At 40.1% G+C, this 25,398-nt stretch overlaps 1 protein-coding gene across 2 annotated transcripts in view; it reads right to left on the minus strand.

The window, feature by feature from the left end:
• PAPSS1 (3'-phosphoadenosine 5'-phosphosulfate synthase 1) overlaps nt 1-25,398 on the minus strand; it is a 103,767-nt gene that overhangs the window by 59,880 nt on the left and 18,489 nt on the right. For both annotated transcript variants that reach the window (XM_068543275.1, XM_068543276.1), the window contains exons 4-5: nt 19,264-19,402; nt 15,244-15,362 (exon numbers count right to left, since the gene is read on the minus strand). In XM_068543275.1, the coding sequence (XP_068399376.1) occupies nt 15,244-15,362; nt 19,264-19,402 (258 nt within the window). The remainder of the gene's footprint in view (nt 1-15,243; nt 15,363-19,263; nt 19,403-25,398) is intronic.

The raw sequence follows: 25,398 nt of genomic DNA on the forward strand, positions 1-25,398 counted from the left end.
GGAGCGCATCCAACAGACTAAATCTTCTGATCTCTGTTGGACGCAACAGGGCATTTTTAGCTGGTTTCCTAAGCCATCATCACTAGAGTCAGCTCACAAACGCTAATGAATAGCAGCAGTGCACAATGCCCACTGTAATGCTCCCAGCACAAGGCTGGGTGTGTCTCCACCTTGCCTCCACCCTGGAATCCCCCCTTCTGTAGAACGCCAGGACACTGGAGTGTACACTCAGGTATGTGGATCTGCTCCCTCTGAAGAGACTCTGTTCAAAGTAAGAACTGAGAACCAACAAATGTTTCTATACATCGTGTCTATTTCCTTCCAACCACACCCTAAGTTAAAAAACAAACGTACCAACAGTTTGTGAGCAAATCCAAGAGAAATAGTTCGAACATGAAAGAGTGGTATCTATATTATAAATCCAACCAAATTATTTTTTTAATGTTCTGTACACTAATAATGCCATAGCTTTAGGATGAACGCATTGTTAGTAATGTGCTGCTTTGTATGCATGAACATAGAGGCTATAATCACTTTTTTTTTTTTTTTAATTTTTATTGGCCATGCCACATGGCTTGCAGGATCTTTGTTCCCCAACCAGGGTTCAAACCCGTGCCCCCTGCAGTGGAAATGTGGAGTCCAAACAACTGGACCGCCAGGGAATTCCCCTGTAATCACTTTCTTTTCAAAAAGGAGGGAAGTCGTTTGAGAAAATAATTTTAAATTACATAAAATTTTATTGTTTAATATTTATAATTAAAATTTATTAAAATTATTTAAGTATAAAATCGTTTTCATTACAAGCATGTCACAAAATTCTTCCCTTTTCAAAATTCATACCCTGCAATTATTTTAAAGTGAATTTTAACCTCACAACTTAGATATAAAATTCTTCTAATATCTAACCAATGGCAAAATAAAGGTTCAAGAGGTTGTTACTGTTTTTCTCTTCTAAGAAGGTACATAAAGTGAGCACTTTTGGAATTAACACAAACATAGCAGGAGCCAACAGGAACATGGAACATGTACTCAGAGGAAGCGAGTTCTCTGTGGATTGGACATGTAGAGAGAAGAGAACTATCAGGAAGACAAAAAGTTTTTAAAATGCAGACAAAGCCAGTTCCTAGCACATTCTACTGACAAATATTTTTCGTTTCCAAAACCACTACTGAACATCTAAAAGAGTCAAAACCACCTCAAAGTGAGACAAGAGATCTGGACAACAGAACATGAAGTCCCTGCCACATGAGCTATCCATTTTAGTTGGGATTCATTCGGATTCCCAGGGACACAGTCAGCTGTTAGAAAATAATGTGTTCTTTTGAAACCTGTACAAATAAAACCCTTTATTTCAGGAAATTTCCTTTAAAACAAAAATAGATCACAAGCCAGGTCAGGAACAAGTGTTCATGTACCTAACCCCTTACTTCCAGTTTTAAGAGCTCCATAGTCACCAAGCATTTAAGGGTAGAGAGGCAACAGGGGTGCTCCTAGGAGTTCTCCTGAGTAGGGGGTCAGTAAACAAGTCACATGCTACCATTAATGAGGTAGGTCTAGAAACATTTTAAAATTTAATTTTAAAATGTAACATGGATACTCAAAACTTTTTCTTTTTTTTTTTTTGCTTGACTGACTAAATACAGTCTAACACCTAACATATGTTGTATCCATATCTTTGTTCAAAGAGAAAATTGTTTGTTTTTTCCTGGAAACTGGCCAGCAAAACAAACAACATTCACTACCTGAAAATAGTAGTTCTTGCTTTCTCTTTTTAATCTTCCTAAAGAACTGTGAACAAGTTAATAAACACAGTGACTTCACATTTTAAATTTTTCCTTAAGTATTTTCTGAACTTTTTCTTGAGCCAAATCTCAACAGATTTGAACACTAGAGCTCAATCGTATTTTTATGAAACTATTAAATTTCTATTATCTAAGCTACATGCACCCAAAGCATGAACACCAACGACATACTGGCATCACTTTAAAACTGAGCTGCAAAGTCTGGTTTTACATACAGTATAAAACCCATTTAGAGCACTAAACCACCATTTCATAAGAAGACAAACCTTTAAATAATTTATAGCACTACTAAATCTAGAGTTCCTAGTAGATTTAAAAACAGTATTTAAAATATCACTTCAGATTAAAACCATCAGCAAGAAGCCTACTTCTTTATGTCATAACCCGCCAAGTTAAAATGCAATACCAGCAGGCCATCTAGTGACCATTCAAGGGTTAGGAAAAAACTTAAATAAAAAACCCTCAGTATTTTCCAGTGTCTTCTATCTTCTTGAATAAAAATGTGCCAACTGAAGCATACTGAGAAAATAAAGATGCTCTGACAAAATACTGAGAAATTAAGTATTTATTTAAATGACCACACTGCCTATACCAATTATACTACATAAGCCAGATCAAAAGAGAAATAAGACAATCCAGAGATGATAGAACCAAAATACCCATCATCCTAAAATACCCACTGTAAACCACACTAAAAATATTTTTTCTTGGACAGTGAAAATCAATTCCATATCTTAATAATGATAAAATTTCATATTCTAAGGCAAATCAAGGAAAATTTAAACATGAAAAATTTTCACTGCCCTTTGACCTCTCTCCCCTCTACTGTGCATTGTGTATCTGCATTATGTATTGGCCTAACCCTCCCCACTAGCAGAAATTCATGTTCAATCATAAAAAGCAATGTTCTCCTAGCACCAACAAGACAACTCCTTAAAAGATAACATTCCTTCTTGGGGACTTCCCTGGTTGGAGCAGTGGTTAAGAATCCGCCTGCCAATGCAGGGGACACGGGTTCGAGCCCTGGTCTGGGAAGATCCCACATGCCACAGAGCAACTAAGCCCGTGTGCCACAACTAATGAGCCTGCGCTCTAGAGCCCGCGAGCCACAACTACTGAGCCCGCGAGCCACAACTACTGAAGCCCACGCGCCTACAGCCTGTGCTCCGCAACAGTAGAAGCCACCACGAGAAGCCTGCGCGCCACAACGAAGAGTAGCCCCCACTCACCGCAACTAGAGAAAGCCCACGCGCAGCAATGAAGACCCAACGCAGCCAAAAATAAATATATTAATTAATTAATTTTAAAATAAAGATAACATTCCTTCATGATCTTGTAAGGGGCCACAATGACCTTCACTTTGTACTCACAGATCTGGATTGTGCAAACTATCTATGTCATTTAATGTACAGCCCTCTGTCTCAAAAACCTATATAATTGTGCTTTGACCTTTAAGGGCAGAACAGTCCTCAGAGCTTGCTGAGGTTAAAATCCTGGGTTAAAATCCTCTATTTGACTCGAATAAAGTTTTCCATTTCTTTCTTAGATGGATTAATTTTTTGTCGACAGTAAAGAACGTTAAAGAAACAATACCTGGTAGAATTCATTTCAGAAGAGTCTCTCCAAAGTAATACGGAGCATCAGACAGAAAAAATTCCACTTATTACCAGAGGAGGCAGCGCTTGTCAAACACCTGAACTATCCTGGGACAAACAACTTCACCTCCCTGAATCTGTTTCCTCATCAGTAAAATGAAAATTGTAACTACTTCTCAGAGTTTTAACAAAAATTAAATGCAATGATACTACTGAAGGGACTACCAAAGGCTTCGCACATGCTAAGAGTTCTGCTCTTCCATCTCTACCTGCGCCATTCCCTGCCAGCACTCACAATTATATTCTTAGACATAATGCTAGTTAACGCAGAACCTCTAATCTTCACATCCCCACTCAGAGCACACACTACAAAGCTATGGAGATTTGGTCACTATTCCCTGAAAACACCATTTCACTCGACATCTTCATCCCCTCCACCTGCAATCTGTATTTGTGATATTAGCTCTACCATGTGAGCTCACATAACCCACCCTTGGAAAACCTAACAAATATCTTTGTGGAACTCCCCTGGTGGTGCAGTGGTTAGGACTCCAGGCTCCCAATGCAGGGGGCCCGGGCTCGATCCCTGCTCAGGGAACTAGATGCCCCACGCATGCCACAACCAAGAGTTTGCATGCTGCAACTAAGGAGCCCACGAGCCGCAACTAAAGGAGCCTGCCTGCCACAACTAAGACCCGGCACAACCAAAATAAATAAACAAATAAATAAATAAAAAAAATTTTTTAAATGTCTTTGTGATGACAATGAAGTTGAATTGCACTGGCTACCCATGGACCACCAGGGAGAAGGAGCTTATTAGGAAAAGCACATTACACTAAGTCACCTTGCGATAAGGGTGCAGCAGGCAAAGAAACTCCTTGTATCACCAACTAACCACAAAACTCTGAGCTGAACATCAGGTATGCACTGGTTTCCCCATGTCCTAATGTTCAGCTGAGATTCAACTTTGTGAGAAAATCAAAGAAGAATAAACGCTAGAACAGAAGTAGTTGGGTATGTGTGCATATTTCTTCCTTCAATTGTACTTTTAAATTCTATATCATGTTATAAAAGAAAAAAAAGAATTTATATAGTCATTCTAGTTTATAAATAATGGTAGTAAGGACCAAAAATTAAGGTCCATGAGGCAGGAATCTGTACTGTCTAATTCACTGCCACATCCACAGTGGTTTACAACAGTGCCTAGCATGTATGGCACTAGGTATTTGTTAAATTAACTCACAGGATCAGCAAGTACAAACAGAAATACATACTTTCAATGGGAAGTGAAGTCATTTACTTAGGAAAGCATATAACTGAAATCTTTTCCCCAAAAGAGGGTGGTTCCCAAAAAAGCAACTGCATTAAGGAGGCATTTACATTTATTCTTTTGTCACCACCCAGCTTTAGAATAAAATTGAGTAATTTTCAAAAGAAAATTTCCCTGTCTTAAATTAATATAACCAGAATACCTTTCTGGCCGTAAATTTAATTATATTGTACTTGAGTTGTAATAAGAACACTCTTGGAAGTAAAAGCCAGAGGCATATGAAAATGAATTCTAGGAATTCATGTACCTGGAATCCTAGGTATGGAGTCCAATAAGTTCATGAACAAGTTAGTTAATATCTCTGAAATACTTCATAGGTTTACTGTGAATAAAATTAGACAACATACACAAAGCACTCAGTGCAAAGACCAAGTAGGAAACCACCAAAGTAATTCAAGTGAGAGGTGGTTAGAAGCTAAAGTAGGACAAAAGACCACTTCCCCTGAGATTCTAACAATCAAAGCAAATATTTTAAAAGACGCAAAGCCCCACATACATGGCCCTTACAATAAGGATTCACTGGGGGCTTCCCTGGTGGCGCAGTGGTTGAGAATCTGCCTGCCAATGCAGGGGACACGGGTTCGAGCCCTGGTCTGGGAGGATCCCTCATGCCGCGGAGCGGCTGGGCCCGTGAGCCACAATTACTGAGCCTGCGCATCTGGAGCCTGTGCTCCGCAACAAAGAGAGGCCGCGATGGTGGGAGGCCCGCGCACCGTGATGAAGAGTGGCCCCCGCTTGCCACAACTGGAGAAAGCCCTCGCATAGAAACGAAGACCCAACACAGCCATAAAATAAAAAATAAATTAATTAAAAAAAAAAAAACAATAAGGATTCACTAGATGTTAGTTTATCTATCCCTCGTTTTCAAAACCTTGAATGAAACTGTCCAATTATCAGATTGTCTAGCAAGAATAATATAGACTAATATCTGTATAAAAGTAAGAATAATAGGTATAATCATTAATTAGGAACAAACAAATTGGGAGCAAGGCATTAAGGCCACAGAGACTAAGGCAAGCAATGGCATCAAAAAAAGAAAAAAAGTAAACACTGTGGTGAAAGGCATAAGGACAATAATTTTTAAAAAAGCAGCTTGGAACCAAACTATGGAGAAGCTTGAACACAAATTACCTTAATTCTATAAACAATGGGGAAAAAAATCAATATATATTTTAGAGTAAAAAACGGAAAGGATTAGACTACACTTTAGAAAGATGATTCTGCCAACAATATAAAATGGAATAAAAGGCAGACAGGACTGGAAGTGGGGTGACCAATTGTACAGTGGCAGTCAACATCCAATTTTTTACCGTTACAGGGGGAAAAAAAAAGGCAAAGTCCTATGCATAACAGACACTACATGAGCCTGCATTTTCATTTTACAGAATCATGGTTAAAAATAATTTAAGTCTAAATACAGTGAGGGATCTTGGATTGGATCCAAGAATAGGAAAGGATAATAGTGGAAAAGCTTGTGAAATCCAAATAAGTTTGTGCTTTAGTACAAAGTACCAAGCTTAATTTCTCAGTTTTGAGAAATGGTCTATGATCATGTAAGTTATTAACCTAAGAGGAAGCTGGGTAAAGGATATACAAGAATGCTCTGTAATATTTTTAGATTTACAGAAGAATTGCCAAATTTTCTCAAGATAAACTTTTCTTGAAAAACAACAAATCATCTGCCCACTACAAAAAAAAAAGAAAGAAAGAAAAAAGCCTCTATGTAGGTAAAGTGTCAAACTCAAAGGACGCAACTCTGAGTAGGGTCCCAAAGAAGTGTTTAGGAATTGAAGGAAAGAAAGAAGGGAAGGAGGGTAGCCATCACACTCTAAGTTTAATAATCCCTTAAGCGTCTGAACTATCTGGAATTATCTATAGCCCATAAAATGGCTTCTGAGATTCATGAGCCCCCTAAAATTTTATGAGAATATCTATGTGTATTTTTCTGAAGTTTTGTAGAACACTTAAGAATCAGTAATTAGATATAAAAAACAGACAATCCAAACTAACAGAAAATAGAACTATCGGGAATTCCCTGGCGGTCCAGTGGTTGAGACTCCGCACTTTCACTGCCATGGGCCAGGGTTCGATCCCTGGTCAGGGAACTAAGATCCTGCAAGCCGCATGGTGTGGCCAAAAATAGAAAAAGAAAAAAGAAAATAGAACTAAGTATAACTTTCTAACATTGATACGACAAATCTTAAGTTAAAAAAAAAGATAGGTTCAACATATAAAAAATGCAAACAAAACTACAATCTAAATATAAAGGAAGAATACTGAAAACATAGTTTCAATGAAAATGGCATAGAATTAATATTTATTGATTTCATACAAATTTATAAGAAAACTATAAACAACCCCAACAGAGTAAAAGTAGAATAAGGATAGACAATTCGCTGAAAATAAAACAGAAATTACACAATAGACCACCACCTAACAAGCAGAAAGGCCAGCTAATCTATAAAATCAAACTTTCCTGAGCCCATCACAGAGCTGAGGTCCTAAAGCAATAACATGAGCTGCTTCCAAAGAGTGACAAGTGCCACCAAGAAAAGCCAAGACACATGAATTATCTCCCTTTAGTAAAGCCTGGGAGGAAGAGATGGCTGCAAGAAAAGCAGGAAGAAGAAAACAGCTGTAAAGTTTTGCAAATTCTTCAAGGCTGAGTGTGGACTAGTGTGAAAGATTAGCATCACTGGGAAGCCAGACACGAGGAGCTCTGCGCTCACTCCCAAGCAGGCCTACAAGAGGTGTGCAGAAGGGACATGAGGGGCAGGTCTGGGGACCAGAGAGAGCGCTCCCTCGGTCGTGCACAAGCACAAAGCTCCGCCCACTCCCTGCAACACTGTCTCATCCAAAACAAAAGCCTCAGGCTGATGGGGGAGGGCAGGAAACCGCTCCCCACCCCACCCCTAGCCTCCCAGGGTCTGCTGTTTTGGGGGAGGGGTAGAAGCAAGTATGGTCTACCAAAAGGAGGTGGAAGAAACTCTCTTGGCCCGGGATCCTGAACCGATACAAACCAGGGATCTGCACGTGAGGAGCAGAAAACTCACCCTCCAAGACCTCCCAGGTTCAAAGAGAGGCTGGCTACCATGCAGGGAGGGGAAGCAACACTGAGAAAGACCCACTCCGAGATCCAGAAGCATAGGTCCTGCTTAAGACTGAAGCTGGACCAGCAGAACTGAAAACCACCACTGCTCCCCCATCATGAGCTTGGCACTAAGTAATAAGCAACAGTAGTTTACTGCTGGGAGAGAGGAGCAAGAGCCTGGAAGGGGACCCCCTTCTGTGGTACAGGCATATAGGGAATGCTAAAAGCTGAGGATGGAGTAGAAACACTGCGGAAAACCCTCCAGCAGGCCAGATCCCACACTAAGCACAAGGAAACGAGCTCACCACTGGAGAAATGTGAAGCGGGTGGTACATTAAGAGTAACTATAGAATAAGGAAACCCTAACCCAGCCGAACTACTTATTAAACTAACTCAACTCACTACACTAACAGTGTGACAGAAGAAGCATAAATGCCCAAAGCATAAATATCACTTACCTCAATCTCTACTGTTCTTCCAGACACAACACCCAGCATTCAATAAAAAATTAGGACACATCAAAAAGAGCAAGGAAAAACACCCACTGTTAAGAAATACATCAAGATCCAGAAATGACCCAGAGGTTAGAACCATCAGACAGGCCTTTAAGATAATTAAAATTACTATGTTAAAACATCTAGTGCAAAAGTGGACAGCATGCCTAAAAAGATAAAAGGATATCAACAGAGAGATGTACACTTATATTAAAAACAAAAAAGCCAAATGATGATAGAATTTTTTAATTATCAGAGTTTAAAAATTCTTCCTATGGGCAAATCAATATACTGGATACAGCTAAGGCATCAGTAACCTTGAAAATAAGTGAATAGAAATTAATAAAGCTGAAAAGTTAAGACAAAAAAGGGTGAAAGAACAGAGCATCTTTAGGCTGAGGGAAAATATTATATTGTCTAACATATGTGTAACTGGAGTCCCAGAAGGAGGAGGGAGAATAGGACAAGAGAAATATTTGAAGACATAATGGCCAAGAGTTTTCAAAAACCAATAAAAGAATAAACTACCAATCCAAGAAAGTAAAAGAACTCTAAACTGAAAGAAATCAACCTAAATATACTGAGAGACCTATAAACTTCATACTAAAACTGCTGAAAACCAAAAAGATTAAGAGAAAATGTTGAATTTAGGCAGAAAAAAAAAGAAACATTATAAAGAGAGGGGAAAAAAGAAAAGAATCACATCAGACTTTTATCAGAAACAATGCAAACGGGCTTCCTTGGTGGCGCAGTGGTTGAGAATCTGCCTGCTAACGCAGGGGACACGGGTTAGAGCCCTGGTCTGGGAAGATCCCACATGCCGCGGAGCAATTAGGCCCGTGAGCCACAATTACCGAGCCTGCGCGTCTGGAGCCTGTGCTCCGCAAGAAGAGAGGCCGTGATGAACAGAGGCCCGTGCACCGTGATGAAGAGTGGCCCCCACTTGCCGCAACTAGAGAAAGCCCTCGCACAGAAACGAAGACCCAACACAGCCATAAATAAAAATAAATAAAAATAAACTACATTCCTTAAAAAAAAAAAAAAAAAAATGGAAGCAAAGAACATTGTAACTCCTTCTAGGAAGGAAAATTAAAAAAAAAAAAAAAAAAGAAACAATGCAAACAAGAGGACCATGGAACAACATCTTTAAAGTACTAAAAGAAAAACACCTGTCAACCCAGAACTCTATGCCCAACAAACACATGAAAAGATGCTCATCATCACTAATTATTAGAAAAATACATATCAAAACTACAATGAGGTACCATCTCACACCAGTTGGAATGCCCTTTATTCAAAAGTCTACAAATAATAAACGCTGGAGAGGGTGTGGAGGAAAGGAACCCTCTTATGCTATTGGTGGGAATGTAAACTGGTGCAACCACTATGGAAAATAGTATAGAGGTTCCTCCAAAAACTAAAAATAGAGTTGCCATATGATCGAGCAATCCCACTCCTGGGCATACACCCAGACAAAACTATAATTCAAAAAGATATATGCAGCCCAGTGTTCACAGCCCCACTATCTGCAATAGCCAAGACATGGAAACAACCTAAATGTCCATCGACAGATGAATGGATAAACAAGATATGGTATATACATACAATGGAATATTACTCAGCCATAAAAAGGAATGAAATAATGCCATTTGCAGCAACATGGATGGACCTAGAGATTATCATACTAAGCAAAGTTAAGTCCGAAAGAGAAAGACAAATACCACATTACATCACTTATATGTGGAATCTAAAATACGACACAAATGAACATATCTACGAAACAAAAACAGATTTACGGATATAGAGAACAGACCTGTGGTTGCCAAGGGGGAGGGGGTGGGGGAGGGAAGGACTGGGAGTTTGGGATTAGCAAATGCAAACTATTATATATAGGATGGATAAATAACAAGGTCCTATTGTATAGCACAGGGAACTATATTCAATATCCTGTGATAAACCATAATGGAAAAGAATATGAAAAAGAACATATATATGTATAACTGAGTCACTTTGCTGTACAGCAGAAATTAAACACAACATTGTAAATCAACTATACTTCAATAAAATTTTTTAAAATGTATCCTATGCCCTCTCCCAAAAAATCCTTTAAAAATGAGCAAACAGATGAGAAAGATCTGATATAAAGCCTTTCCAAACTCAGTCCTCTGTGTCTCCCAGTATGCTATGTATACACTGAAACTATGGTTTCTAGGACACTTTCTAGGAGTTATATACTCTAATTTGTTTCTATCACCTACAATGTAAATTCCTCAAGGACAGAAACACAGCTGGTTAAGCTCTGTAGTGCCAGTGCCCTAGAATGTGACTAACTACAGTAGCGGGCTTTTAACAGATATCGGATTGATGATGGATAATGAAAGAATGAATAATGAAGAGATGAGAGGGAAGCCAGAAGCAGGGCAATAGGGCTAGCTCAAGAGCTCAGAAGTTGGTTAATAGGAAACCTATTAACCAACGGAAAAATGAAGAAGAGCAGAAAAATGAAGTATGAAACCTTCTGGGATTAGGTCTCATTGACCTGCAGAGAGTACATCAATATATATGAAGAAAAACATCAGAGCAGGGCAGTTAGCAATTCATTTTATTTCTATCTATTCAGCTAAAATGCTTATGTAAGGGAAATAAATTAGGAAAGCAAGTCCTAGACTAATCATCTGGTAAATATTTTATAATACGGAAAAATTCAAAGGCTAAACATTCATAGTATATTCAGATATAGGTAATTTTTATTTATAAGTTGTATGCCTAGTATATCCAGTAAGAAATACTACATGAAAGAGTTTTATGGTAATAGGATTTTAAAAATCAAGAGTGGGTTCAGAAATCACAAGCCACAGTTAAGACAGAATGAGGAGCAATGATGCAACGCCGAATGTGTACCACCATATCAGGAGTTCCTGTGCAGCACTGAACAGCAAAGGTAGGGACCCCATGACTGGGGAGAAAGGAACTACTGACACCCACGTGAAGGCCAGATCCTCTTCAGCTAAATGAACTGTGACCCTCCACTGGAAAAGGGGAAGTATGGAGAAACGAGCAGAGAAGGGAAGAAAAATAACTTCTAAAAACTGAGATTAAACTAAACTCTGAGAGAATCATGCACCTAGTGGGCCTGAGTTCTGGATAGCATCAAACCTCTTTACGTTTCCATATGCTCAGGAACGAGACAAAGGTCCTTATGTCCTGGAACCTTCACCTCCCTAAAATTCAACCATAAGATGTCATCAAGTTATCACAGGGGAAATCTGGACACTCTGTAAATGTTTAGGAAAAGTTAAATACATTATGTAACTCAACTTAAAAATATACTGATGCCAAGTTGTAGAGCTGAATAACCAAGGATGACTTTCCTCTATAAGGTATTTGTGTGTTAAAATTACAGGTAAAATAAAAGACTGTTTGTCTCTCAAGCCTCCTGTGGTTTAGACTGACTGGAATATTTCACATGTGGTACATATATGGTGCCCCCCACAGCACCTAACACAGTGACGCACATGCACAGAAAACCGTCAGTGCTATAAAGAAATTAAAATGCACGTATTCAGCAATTAATGTATTCAACAACACATTAAAAGGATCATACACCTTGATCAAGTGGGATTAATCCCAGGGATGCAAGGATGGTTCGATATCCACAAATCAGTCGATGTGATACGCCACATTACCAAGATGAAGAATAAAAATTATATGATCATCTGGATAGAGGCAGAAAAAGCTTCTGACGAAGTTCAACATCCATTTATGATAAAAACTCTCAACAAAGTGGGTATAGAGAGAACACACCTCAATATGATAAAGGCCATATATGATAAGCCCACAGCTAACAGCATACTCAATGGTTAAAGCATTTCCTCTAAGATCAGGAACAAGACAAAGTTGTCTACTCTCACCATCTTTATTCAACATAGTATTGGAAGTCTTAGTCACAGCAATCAGACAAGAAAAATAAATAAAAGGCATCCAAACTGGAAAGGAAGAAGTAACACTGTCACTGCATATAACATGATACTCTACACAGAAAATCCTCAAGACACTACCAAAAACTACTATAGCTGATCAACGAATCTGGTAAAGTTGCAGGACACAAAATTAATATATAGAAATCTGTTGCATTTCTATACACTAACAATGAGCTATCAGAAAGAGAAATTAAGAAGATAATTCCATTTACGATCACATCAAAGAGAATAAAATAGGAATAAATCTAACTAAGGAAGTAAAAGAACTCTTCTCAGAAAACTATAAGACACTGATGAAAGAAACTGAAGATGACACCAACATGCAAAGATAAACCCTGGTCATGGACTGGAAGAATTAATATTGCTAAAATGACCACACTACCCAAGGCAATCTACAAATTCACTTCAATTCCTAACAAAATACTAATGGCATTTTTTACAGAACTGGAACAAATAATTGTAAAATTTGTATGGAAACACAAAAGACCCCAAACAGCCAAAACAATCTTGAGAAAGAAGAACAAAGCTGGAGGTATCATGCTCCCTGATTTCAAACTACATTATAAAGCTACTATCATCAGAACAGTATGGTACTGGTACAAAAACAGACACATAGATCAAAGGAACAGAACAGAGAGACCAGAAATGAACCCACATTTATATGGGCAATTAATCTATGACAAAGGAGCCAAGAATATACAATGGGAAAAAAGACAGCCTCTTCAATAAATGATGTTGGGAAAACTGGACAGCTACATGCAAAAGAATCAAACTGGGACTACTTTCTCACACCATATACAAAAATAAATTCAAAATGGGTTAAAGACTTAAATGTAAGACCTGAAACCATAAAACTTCTACAAGAAAACATAGGCAGTATGCTCTTTGGTCTTAATCGTATTTTTTTTGGCTATGTCTCCTCAGGCAAGGGAAACAAATGCAAAAGTAAACAAATGGGACTACATCAAACTAAAAAGCTTTTGCACAGCAAAGGAAACTATCAACAAAACAAAAAGGCCACCTACTGAATGGGAGAAGATATTCACAAATGATATAGCTGATAAGGGGTTTATATCCAAAATATACAAAAAACTCACACAACTAACATCAAAAAAACCAAACAATCCGATTAAAAACTGGGCAGAGGATCTGAGGACCTCTTTTTCTAAAGAAGACATGCAATTGGTGAACAAGCACATGAAAAGATGCTCAACATCACTAATGATCAGGGAAATACAAATCAAAACCACTATAGAGATAACGCCTCACACCTGTCAAGAATGGCTATTAACAAAAACACAACAAATAACAAGTATCGTCGAGGATGTGTGGAAAAGGGAACCCTCATACACTATTGGTGGGAATATAAATTGGTGCAGCCACTATGGAAAACTGTATGGCGATTCCTCAAAAAATTAAAAATAGAACTATCATATGATACAGCAATACCTCTCCTAGGTATTTATCCAAAGAAAATAAAAACACTAATTAGAAAAGCTATACACATCCCTATGCAGCATTATTTACAACAGCCAAGAAATGGATGCAACCCAAGTACCCATCAATAGATGAATGGATAAAGTTGTGGTATATGTATATAATGAAATATTACTCGGCCGTAAAAGAGAATGAAATCTTGCCATTTATGACAATATGGATGGACCCATAGGATACTATACTAAGTGAAATAAGTCAGACAGAGAAAGACAAATACTGTATGATTTCACTTTTATGTGGAATCTAAAGAACAAAACAAATGAACAAACTTAACAAAACAGAAACAGAGTTATTGATACAGAGAGCAAAAAGATTACCAGAAGAGAGGGGACTGGGGGATGAAGAAAGAAATAGGTGAGGGTGATTAAGAGGTACAAACTGGGCTTCCCTGGTGGCGCAGTGGTTGAGAATCTGCCTGCCAATGCAGGGGACACGGGTTCGAGCCCTGGTCTGGGAAGATCCCACATACCGCGGAGTGACTAGGCCCGTGAGCCACAACTACTGAGCCTGCGCGTCTGGAGCCTGTGCTCCGCAACAAGAGAGGCCGCGATAGTGAGAGGCCCGCGCACCGCGATGAAGAGTGGCCCCCGCTTGCCGCAACTAGAGAAAGCCCTCGCACAGAAATGAAGACCCAACATAGCAATCAATCAATCAATCAATAAATACATCTTTAAAAAAAAAAGAAACAAAAAACTGAATGGGGCTTTTTTTAAAAAAAAAAAAAAAAAGAGGTACAAACTTATAGTTGCAAAATAAATGAGTCATGAGTATGAAATATACAGTGTGGGAAATATAGTTAATAACTAAGTAATATCTTTGTGGCAACGTAACTAGACTTATTATGGTAATCATTTTGAAGTGTATATAAAACATCAGTATGTTGTGTAACAGAAACTAACACAGTGTTATAAATTATACTTCAAAAACAAATGAACATACAAACAAACTCACAGAAAAAGAGATCAGATTTGTAGTTACCAGAGGCAGAGGGTTGGGGGAGAGGGAACTGGATGAAGGCAGTCAAAAGGTACAATCTTCCAGTTATAAGGTAAATAAGTACACTAGGGATGTAATGTACAACATTATAAATATAATTAACACTGTTGTGTGTCATATATGAAAGTTCCTAAGAAAGTAAATCCTAAGAGTTCTTATCACACACACAAAAAAATGGTTTCTATTTCTTAAATTCTGTATCTATGTGAGATGACGGATGTTCACTAAACTTAACTGTTATCATCATTTCGTGATGTACACAAGTCAGATCATTATGCTGTACACTGTCAACTTATACCATGCTGTATGTCAATTATATCTCAATAAAATTGGAAGAAAAAAAAAGAATATAAAATACAAATGTTACTCCGTATTACCACAACCCTTTTTTTGGAGGGGGAATGTTATGAGACGGATATAATTATTCTCTGGGGATTCCCTCTTGGACCTCCTCTTACCCGTTCCTGTAGAAGTTCCACAACCTGCTGGACACAGTCATTTACATCACAGGAGTCTGTTTTCAGCACCAATTCCGGGGCCTCTGGCTTTTCATATTCAGAATCAATCCCAGTGAAACCTATAAAAGGTAAAAGATAATAGAGGGAGTGGAAATTAAAATAGGTTTGTTTCCTCAGTGCAAGTCTCTGCTATGCTGAAGTTCATATTTATGCTGCCCCTTCTAAGTTACGGGGTTATAATATTGAAACTTCTTTCCTGGGAGAAGATTTCTAATTAAACTTTTGTTTCTTCTTTGAACACAAACAGTCGATCCTTCTTATTCGCAGTAGTTCTCTTCAATAAGTTGCCACACACACAAAATTAGTGAATACTGAACCACTGCTTCTAGGAGAAACGTGGGTTTAGCTTCCTGTGAGCCTCTAGTCACCAAATTTTTGTCAACCAATTAATATATTGTTTTATGAGTGTTTCTGTTTAAAGACACCTTATTTCGTATATAGTGCTGATTCATTAACACTGAACTCATGGCCAACAGCACCAGAACTCATGTCTGAACAAAGCTTACCTAACACATGTATTTTCTCCACAAGGCAGGTCAGTCTTCCTGCACTTGGGAACACTGGACAGTACTTCAGCACTGTGCCGGGGGGCCATTTTAAACAGCAAAATCACCAACAAAAAGAAAAAAAAATAAAAGCAAAACACACGGCACCAAACAGGCCATCAAAAGGACACTTCTTTACAGTATGAGAGCTGAAACACAAAAGCCTTGTTCAACTTCAGCTGGGAATGTATATTCTGGGTGACTAAAATTTTGCTGCTCTGTGTGTGTCTACAAGTGACAGCCAAAGCACTGTGGGTACATGGATGTGGGGTAACAAATAAATTTTAGTGAGTAGGCACATTTGCAAATCTGGAATCTTCAAATAATGAAGATTGATGACATTTCTATCACCTTTCCTTTTTTCTGTTAAGTAAACGCCTACAGTGCCTGTGAAGAAACAGGAATGAGTACCAAGTAATCCAGAGCATCGAATTTCTCCACAGGAACACAGGATATACTGCCTAAACCCTGGGCATAAAACCAAACTCGACAAGATTTTTTTCCCTCTCAGTGCAAAAACCAATGCCAAGTCAATTTGTCCATTATATTCACCAGGATTATCTACAGCCGAATTGAAGCTCTGCAGGGTTCTTCTGCCATCACATTAAGTGTTCAGGCAAGACAGAGTAACTACTATTAGCTTAAGCAGAACATAAGTAAGGAATCCTGTTATATCACCAAAAATGTTCCACAATCAAATGTAACCAATTTAGATATTAACCACTATTTAGATTTTCCCTATCTGTATATGTGCTACCGTGTAACTGCCTAGAAGAGAAAGAACACATGATGTTAACCACAGAATGGGCTGGTTGAGCTGAAGATATGCTATTCCTATCTTTCACATTATTCCATTCCGAAGTCATTCGAGATCTGTCTGCCTTGGAATGCCAAGTCATTCTTGGGTTAGAATGGTCAACATGAATTTAAAATCATTACTAAAAAGCTTTAAAATAAACACTACAAGTCTACAGCCCATCTATTTCATTTTTTTTCTATTTCATATTTTTAAGTATCACATCAAGTCCTGAACCCAAGAAGAAATTTTTGCATTACCAATATTCCTAACAGTATTAGTGGTGAGTCACCGTAAAATAGGTGGGGAAAAAACAAACCTGGTTAAAACACTAGTTCTTAAGCTCTGATTCTCAAATGTAGCTACACGCTGGAATCACTGGGTCCCACCCTTAAGAGATTCTGATTTCAATGGTCTGGGGTACAGCCTTGGCACTAGATTTTTTAAGTCCCACCAGAAAATGCTTATGTGCAGCAAAGCTTGAGGATCACTGTGTTAGAAGACTTGGTTTAACATTTTAAAAGCCCAGGAAGTCTCTTCCTAGTTAATTTAGCCCGTAAGTGATTACAGTAAATGTATACTGTGAGAAAAACATTTATATTTAAGTAAATAACAACTAGTTGAGCATTACTCATGAAAATAATCTAGGTATTAGAGTAGCTGACACAGGCATATATTTACAGTTTAGCAAATGCCATATAAAGGCCTATAAAAGCCTGAAGTCTGCTGAATGTATGCAATCTCACCTGTCCCTGAAATGTTTACCATCTAGGCTCTGAAATAGCATTGGTAGGAAACTTTTTAAGCACCATTCTTACAATGAGTAAATGATTTTGAAAACTGTCCAGTCAGGAACTCTAGAACCATGGCAAACCTAAAATAAATAAACGTGTGTACACACATGCACACAGGTATACATTAACCTAAGAACACTTTATCAATGTCTATTCAGAGGAATTAAGAAACACCTGGTAAACAAGTAAAACATAGAAAACTGAACTAATACAAGCACATTCCCAGATACAGAATGCAAACTGTAAGTGACTCAAGGTATTTTGGATTCAGTCTTATTATTCATCTTTGCATCCCCAGCACCAAATATAAACCTTGCAAATAGAAAGCACTGATCAAAGTGTTGAACATCCAATTTCCACTCCACCTTCTAATCCATTCGACAAGCATTTACTGTGTGTGTGTACCAAGTATTACGCTTTGGGCCATGCTCTGAGCTAAATTCTAAAAATACAAAAATGGTAAAGATGTCGTCCTGGCTCACAGGGTGCTTACTCCAGCTGAGCAAACAAATCTACCTCCCTCATCAATCCATCCTTGCAAAAACAACAAAACCAACTACAGTTAAAATAAGTAGGAGATTCAGACTTCAGGATCCTGGACACACTGTTCTGCTTCTCTTTGCAAATCTCTATTACAAAAAACAGAAGTGCACACTGGCCGTCAACAGAGAGAGGGTGACCTAGAAATTAAATGGATAAACTGTTTTCCCTCCTGTTGCCATATATTATTCAGGTCAGGCAGCCTATTCTCGCTGAGTCAAGAAAGCACAGGCTTAATGGGTGAAACTTGAGTCTCCATGATGGCAAGACCGGATACGAGCCCTGCCCAAGGAACCAGATTCACCACGGCCAGTGGAACTTGCCCCAACTGCTGAGGGGCTCCCAGGTCCAAAGAGAAGAGCCCAGAATAACAAGCATTTTCCTTCCTGTTCCACCTTTTCCTTTCTAGGGCCAGAAGCTGGTGCCAAAATCTACACATCATAGAGCTCCTGGGAGCTCCTGATAGTCTGAGGCTATCACACTCCCTGCTGGGAAGGCAAACAAAAGTTAGGGGCATGAATTGATCCCAAACAATGCTGAACCTATCTTTGATTTTTCTTATGCTGGCATGCCCTCTGTTACTGTTAATAATAATACCGGTAATAGACCAGGGCTAATGTCAAAGGATGTCTAAAAGATAAACAGAATGACTGGTATCAAGGGCGACAGCAGAACGGGTTCTAAATGTCTCTTTCTATGTCCAAATTTTCATCATAGTTGAAACTCTGGGAGCAGACCACAAAATCGGAAGTACAAGCTGAATGTACTTTGATAAAATCACAGATATGTTAATTTAATCTAATGCAACAATCATACATAGAATGAATTTCAGACCATTCCAGGCACTACGATATAAATAAGAATGAGACATTTTCCTTGCTCTCAAGATGCTTATAATTCAGGCATTTTTCCCAGTAGCTATGGAATGTCCTACATTTTCACTGGGACAAAGAGAACAGAAGTGGCAGCAACTAGCAACTAATATCCAATCTAATGCTAGGTACCTAATTATACCAAATAGGTTTCCACCAGCCCCCAAAGTCCCGATCCTCTAAAACTGCCTTGTGAGTAGGATTTCAACCTGATCGATGATACTGAGTGTACACAGTGCCAGGTACTACTGGTAGGCCTGAGAGAGACAACAGTGTAACAAGACCTGCTTTCTCTTCTCAAGGAGCTCCAAGTTGTTTGAAAACTTCCATCTCTTAGAAAAGATTATCAGTCTCAGATATGGTAAGATGAAATACCTAAGGAAAGACAAACTGGGAAAAAAAATATTACTTACCTTTAATTTCTCCAGCCCGTGCTTTTTTGTAGAGTCCTTTGACATCCCTCTGTTCACAAACATGCAGGGGAGCATCAACAAACACTTCAAAAAAAGGTAAACTTGCACCCTCATGAATTTGCCTTGCATTGTTGCGATCCTTAGAAAAAAGGCACATACAGAAACGTAACAAAGAGTGCTCATATGAATCAAGGGGACTGTATTAATGTCAAGGACAAGTAAAAGTGCTTTTCAGCTGTGTTAGTGGAAAATAGACAAAGTTTAATTTATATTTTGAAAATATAAACTGAAAAAAAAAAATAAACCCAAGAAATCATTAAGATTAACACACCCATTCTTCATTAAGGATTTTAAAAGGCCTGCTATTCTAAAAGTCTGAGATACTGGCAAGTTCCAAGAGGGAGAACAATGGATGCCCCATAAAAACTTTCACCTAAATTTTACGAGGAAGCTGAGCCAAAGCCCAGCTTAAATGCAGATGTCATCAGGCCTCTCTCTTAACAACACGCTCAACCTCAGCCTGAGCTAGCATGAAAGTAACTTCACAAGGGATCCATCCATTCAGAACCCTGAGGCTAGTTTATTCACTTGCCAAATACAAACCCCTGAAGCCACTACACATCTCTAGCATTCCCAAAACTTTACTTTTCTGCATGGCTCCTAACCCCCAACTCTGCTAATACCTTCACTGCTCGGCCTAAACTCTCTCTGGAACACTGCTTCCTTTGTAAGTGAAACTCTTCTTCTTTCTGGTCTGAACTAAAACCAAGTTCTCCCTTGAGGATTCACTCATCTTCCTGTTCTCAAACGCAGGCTCCACATTCATACTCCATAGACAAGGCAGTGCCACCATTTTCAAAGCTAGCCCTTGCACCTTCCTCCATCCTATCCCCACATGGCTCATGCTATCATTTACCACCTTTCTTACGGCCCCTCAACCCATGCCTACTTCCACTCTTATCAGATGGCCACACTTCTAATTTCAAAAAGAAAATCCCCAGGGACTTCCCTGACCGTCCAGTGGTTAGGACTCCACGCTTCCAATGCAGGGGGCGTGGGTTCAATCCCTGGTTGGGGAACTAAGATCCCACATGCCGTGCAGCATGGCCAAAGAAAAGAAAGAAAGAAAAGAAAAGGAAATCCCCAGGCACGAACGCTCTCAATCTCCCCTCTGCCATATAATTTACCTATATCCCCCACTTTTATCTCCTTCCCTCCTGCCACTCCTCCCTTCACAGATTCAAAAATCCCCTACCCTGCAATGGAATACTATTCAGCCATAAAAAAGAATGAGATTTTGCCATTTGTAGTAACATGGATGGGCTTGGAGGGCATTATGCTAAGTGAAATAAGTTTGACAGAGAAAGACAAATACTGTATGATATCACTTGTATGTGGAATCTAAACAAATACAATAGGACTTCCCTGGTGGTGCAGTGGTTAAGAATCCACCTGCCAACGCAGGGTACACGGGTTCAAGCCCTGGTCCGGTAAGATCCCACATGCCGTGGAGCAACTAAGCCCGTGCGCCACTACTACTGAGCCTGCGTTCCAGAGCCTGCGAGCCACAACTACTGAAGCCTGTGTGCCTAGAGCTCATGCTCTGCAACAAGAGAAGCCACTGCAATGAGAAGCTCGCACACAGCAACGAAGAGTAGTCCCCGCTCGCCGCAACTAGAGAAAGCCCGCGTGCAGCAACAAAGACCCAACGCAGCCAAAAATAATAAATAAATAAAATTAACTAATTAAAAAAAAATACAACAAACTAGTGAATATAACAAAAAAGAAGCAGACTCACAGATATGGAGAACAAACTAGTGTTTACCAGTAGGAGAGGGGGGAAGGGGCAACATAGGGGTGGGGAGTCGGAGGTACAAACTATTAGGTATAAGATAAGCTAAAGGATGTATTGTACAACATGGAATATAGCCAATATTTTGTAATAACTGTAAATGGAAAGTAACTTTTAAAAATTGTACATAAGAAAAAAAAAAATCCCCTTCCTGCTAATGAACCTTGCTCAACCCATTATCGCTGCTGCATCTGGAATTTTCAACTTCCTCCTTCTCCACTGGCAACAAACAAGGAAAAGTCACTCTCTTCCATTAAAAAGAGATGAACTAACAAATCATACAAAAATTCCCTTAATCATGGCACTTTCCCGGCCATTCTGCCACATTTCACACTACTAACCCTGTGTACTGCAATAATGCTACTCCCCGGCCGTTCCTATGCCGGCTCCCCTGGGCTCCTCTGACTTCACCCATCCCCGAGGCACTGGTGTTGCCCACATTCTACCAGGAAGCCCGCTACTCACGCTGCACAGTCCCTGAGCACTTTTCTCAACTGCTTTCACAGTGTAAACTGCAGCATACAAACCACTCAAGCCTGAACTCTGTCCTCTCCTGAAATTAAACACACCTTTCCAACTTCCTCCAAATTACACCCACCTGGAGATCTCCCGGGTACCTCAAACTTAACACGTCCAAAACTGAGCCCACTCTCTTTTCTCCCAAGCTTGCATTCCCACCTATACTGCCCAAATCAAGGGATGACAACACGACTCACCCAGAATCCCCAGACTTGTTCTGGTTTCTTCCCTTTGCCGTCCCACCCCCTGCATTTTGTCACAAAGTCCTTCAGATTTTACCTCTAGACATTACACTAACCCAGTCTGCACTTCTTCCCTAGCTCCTGGTTCAACCTCATTTTTCTTGTCTGGACAACACCCTTTTAATCAGTCTGCTGGCTTCCAGCTTTGACCTGCTCAAAGCCACACTCTACATTGTCCCCAGGATGACAGAGGATGCAAATTCAACCACGTCACTAAACTCTTCAGAGACTGCCCAGCACCATCAGGGTAAACCCCAAGCTTCTCAGCGTGACGCGTCAGGCCTTCTCCACCTGGCCCCACCATTCTCAGTCTTGCACCTGCCTGGTCTACCAGGCTGTTTGGGCCTAATGCCTTTGCAATCCCCCCCCCTGCCAAAAACACTCCACCTCTCTCCTCTGGCTACAGCAACGTGTCCCCTCACAGCACAGCTCCATGCTAAGTCCTCCAGGAAGCCTACCCCCATGTCCAGGCTGACTGAGGCCTCACTCCCGCTGCGTTCTCAGAGTACCCACCATATACCTCTGTCACACATCTCATCCCAATATACTGAAATAACTTCAGTAGCTTTATACCCTTAGTATCCGGCAGAGTGATTAAGTCGTGATCCTACTATTCCAACTGTCCTTTTAAATGAAGGTGTTCCCCAAGTTTCCATCTGTGACTCACTTCTCATTCTATATACTCTTTTGTATACTCAACTTCATCAAGGTTTCAACAATAAAGTTAATGATTCCCCAATTTTTTTTTTTTAATTTATTTTTGGCTGCATTGGGTCTTTGTTGCTGTGTGTGGGCTTTCTCTAGCTGTGGCGAGCGGGGGCTACTCTTCGTTGCGGTGCGTGGGCTTGTCATTGTGGTGGCTTCTCTTGTTGCAGAGCACGGGCTCTAGGTGCACAGGCTTCAGCAGTTGTGGCATGTGGGCTCAGTAGTTGTGGCTTGCAGGCTCTAGAGCACAGGCTCAGTAGTTGTGGCGCATGGGCTTAGTTGCTCCGTGGCATGTGGGATCTTCCCTGACCAGGGCTCGAACCCGTGTCCTCTGCACTGGCAGGCGGATTCTTTAACCACTGCACCACCAGGGAAGCCCCTGATTCCCAAATCTTTATCTCAATTCTACACAACGTTCCTGAGCTCCAGAACCAACTTCCCAATGACCCAGTGGTCATCCTCACCTAGATACGCCACCAGCATTCCAAACCTAACCCAGCTAAAATGAAACAGTCATCTTCTCCCTTCCTACCCTACATTTTCTAACTCAGTCATACCATCTTCTCTTCTGAAAGCACCATCCTTCATGTTCACCCCCAAACTCAGCAATCAACCCAGGCACCACGTTCCACTGATGCTACAGGCTCAAGAGCCCTCAAATATGCCCCATCTTTTCTATTCCCATGGCCGCTACCTGAATTCACTCCAAAAGCCTCCTGCCTAGTCTCCTACCTCCAGACCCTTCCCATTCCAGGCCTTAAGGGTGACCTCACTAAAATACAAAGACACCAGAGGCACTCTTCCCCAGTACAATCTCCAACTCTCGAGCACCTGTGGGGCAAAGTCCCGAGCAGTCTGGAGTTCACTGTCAGACCTCTGCAAATCGCTCGAGCTTCATCTCCCCTCACGTTCATCCAGCAGAGCAGCCAAAACAAACTACCTACAGTTCCCCCAAAGACCTAAGTCCCTCACATTTCCATGCTTTTGCAAATCCTGTAGCATCTCCTCTGTGAGGTAGTTTTCTCCTGCGAGAAAACTGACTCATCTTTCATGACGCATTTCAAGCAGCACTTCCTCTGTGAATCTTCCACAGCACCTTTATACACATGTGCCTCACCACCTGCCTCACGATACTGCAACTGTTCGCATCTCTATGCTCCCACCAGACTACCTACTGACTCCTCAAGGATAAGAACTATCAGGTTTATTTTTACAACCAAGATGCCCAAGGTTAGTGGTGACGGAGAAGAATACACGTATCCTGTATTATATGATTTGGCCCACATATGATCATGAATTTTGACATGACCTAAGCACAGTCCGAACCTCATTTTCATTCTTGGTGCTTCTGGGGATGAGATCAACAAAGGTGTTGCTGCATGCTATGGAAACAAGGGAGCCAAAAACACAGATCAGCGTATACTTTTAGATACCCAGGTCTCAGCCGCTCGCTCTCCAAATTAGGTGTGACTTTCTCTTTTTCCAAGAGTTGCAAAGCTTCCCAGAAAGAGCAAGAATATCACTGTTACTGTATTACTATGAAAACTGTTTCTATGCAAGAATTCAGGAACTCTTAACAAGTCTCATTCTCTCATACACTTCATTATTCAGGATACCTTAAACTGACATATTGACACCGATCCCAGTGTTTCAGGAAAATGAGAAGTAGCTAGTCCTCAAAGAACCTTTTAGGACTCCAGCCATGAGTGAACCTGTATGATTAACACTCAGTCTCACACTTATCTATAACCCTTACAGCTCAAATTTTGTTTTTGTCTTTAAAAAAAGTCTAAGTAACCATCCAGATTTATGATACAGTACTAGAGTTGCACCATTATTTACTACACTTACTGAATATTTATTACACATCAGGCACTGTGCTGAAAGCTGTGAATGCGTGATTTACCTAATCCTCAGAGCAACCCTACGAGGTACGTATTATCTGAGCTTGGAAGGTTAAGTAAATCGGCCAAGGTCCTAACAGTAACTGGCAGAGCGGAGACTTCAGTCTCTTGTTTCTGGCTTCAAAGCCGCTATGTTTCATTGGGTTATTTGTATGGAAATATGTTAATATAAACGTTTCAGACATTACATAAAAAAAAAAAAAAAAAAAGCCGCTATGTTTAACTACTACACTAACTCACCTGTTCTTTCATATCTGGGCTTCCTAAGGGGCTACGCTATCATTTAACAAACACTAAATATCTACTGTGTTCCAGGATCTGGGCTTGGCATCAAGATTATAAAGATAAATCAGATGTAGTCCCAGTCTTCAAAGAGCCAGTGGGGTTTCGAGACAGCAAAGCACAGTGGGCAAGAGCACAGGTTCCACTGACACTGTCTGGGTGCAAATCCTTGCTCTGCCATGTAGAGTGTGTGAGGTGGTGGGGTGATTGACACCTCTGTTTCCTCACCTCCACCCTCCTCATTGGGTGATGAGAACTAAGTGAGCTAATTCACATAAAAGCACTTTAAAACTGTTACCAGTACACAGTAAGTGCTCAATAAACGTTAGCTGCTATTATTATCATTATTATTATTATTACTGCTGCTATTAGCACCCCCAACCAAAGAACTGGTATTTGTAATAAAACAATGTGCTATGGTACAGTAACAAGGGCACCAAAGACAGGTACCCAACAAAGCCTGAGAGACTTAGGAGGAAGAAATACCCAACCTGAGTCTCAAAGCATGAACAGGTGTCAACTGATGCTGAGGCGAGGCTAAGGGGAAGGAGAAGAGGGCCTTCGAGGCAGAGGGAAACAGAGTTCTCGTGGTGAGAAACAGCATGATTTTTTTCAGAGACATACAAAAAAG

Source organism: Eschrichtius robustus, chromosome 4 (genome assembly GCF_028021215.1).
Source record: "Eschrichtius robustus isolate mEscRob2 chromosome 4, mEscRob2.pri, whole genome shotgun sequence".
NCBI lineage: Eukaryota > Metazoa > Chordata > Mammalia > Artiodactyla > Eschrichtiidae > Eschrichtius > Eschrichtius robustus.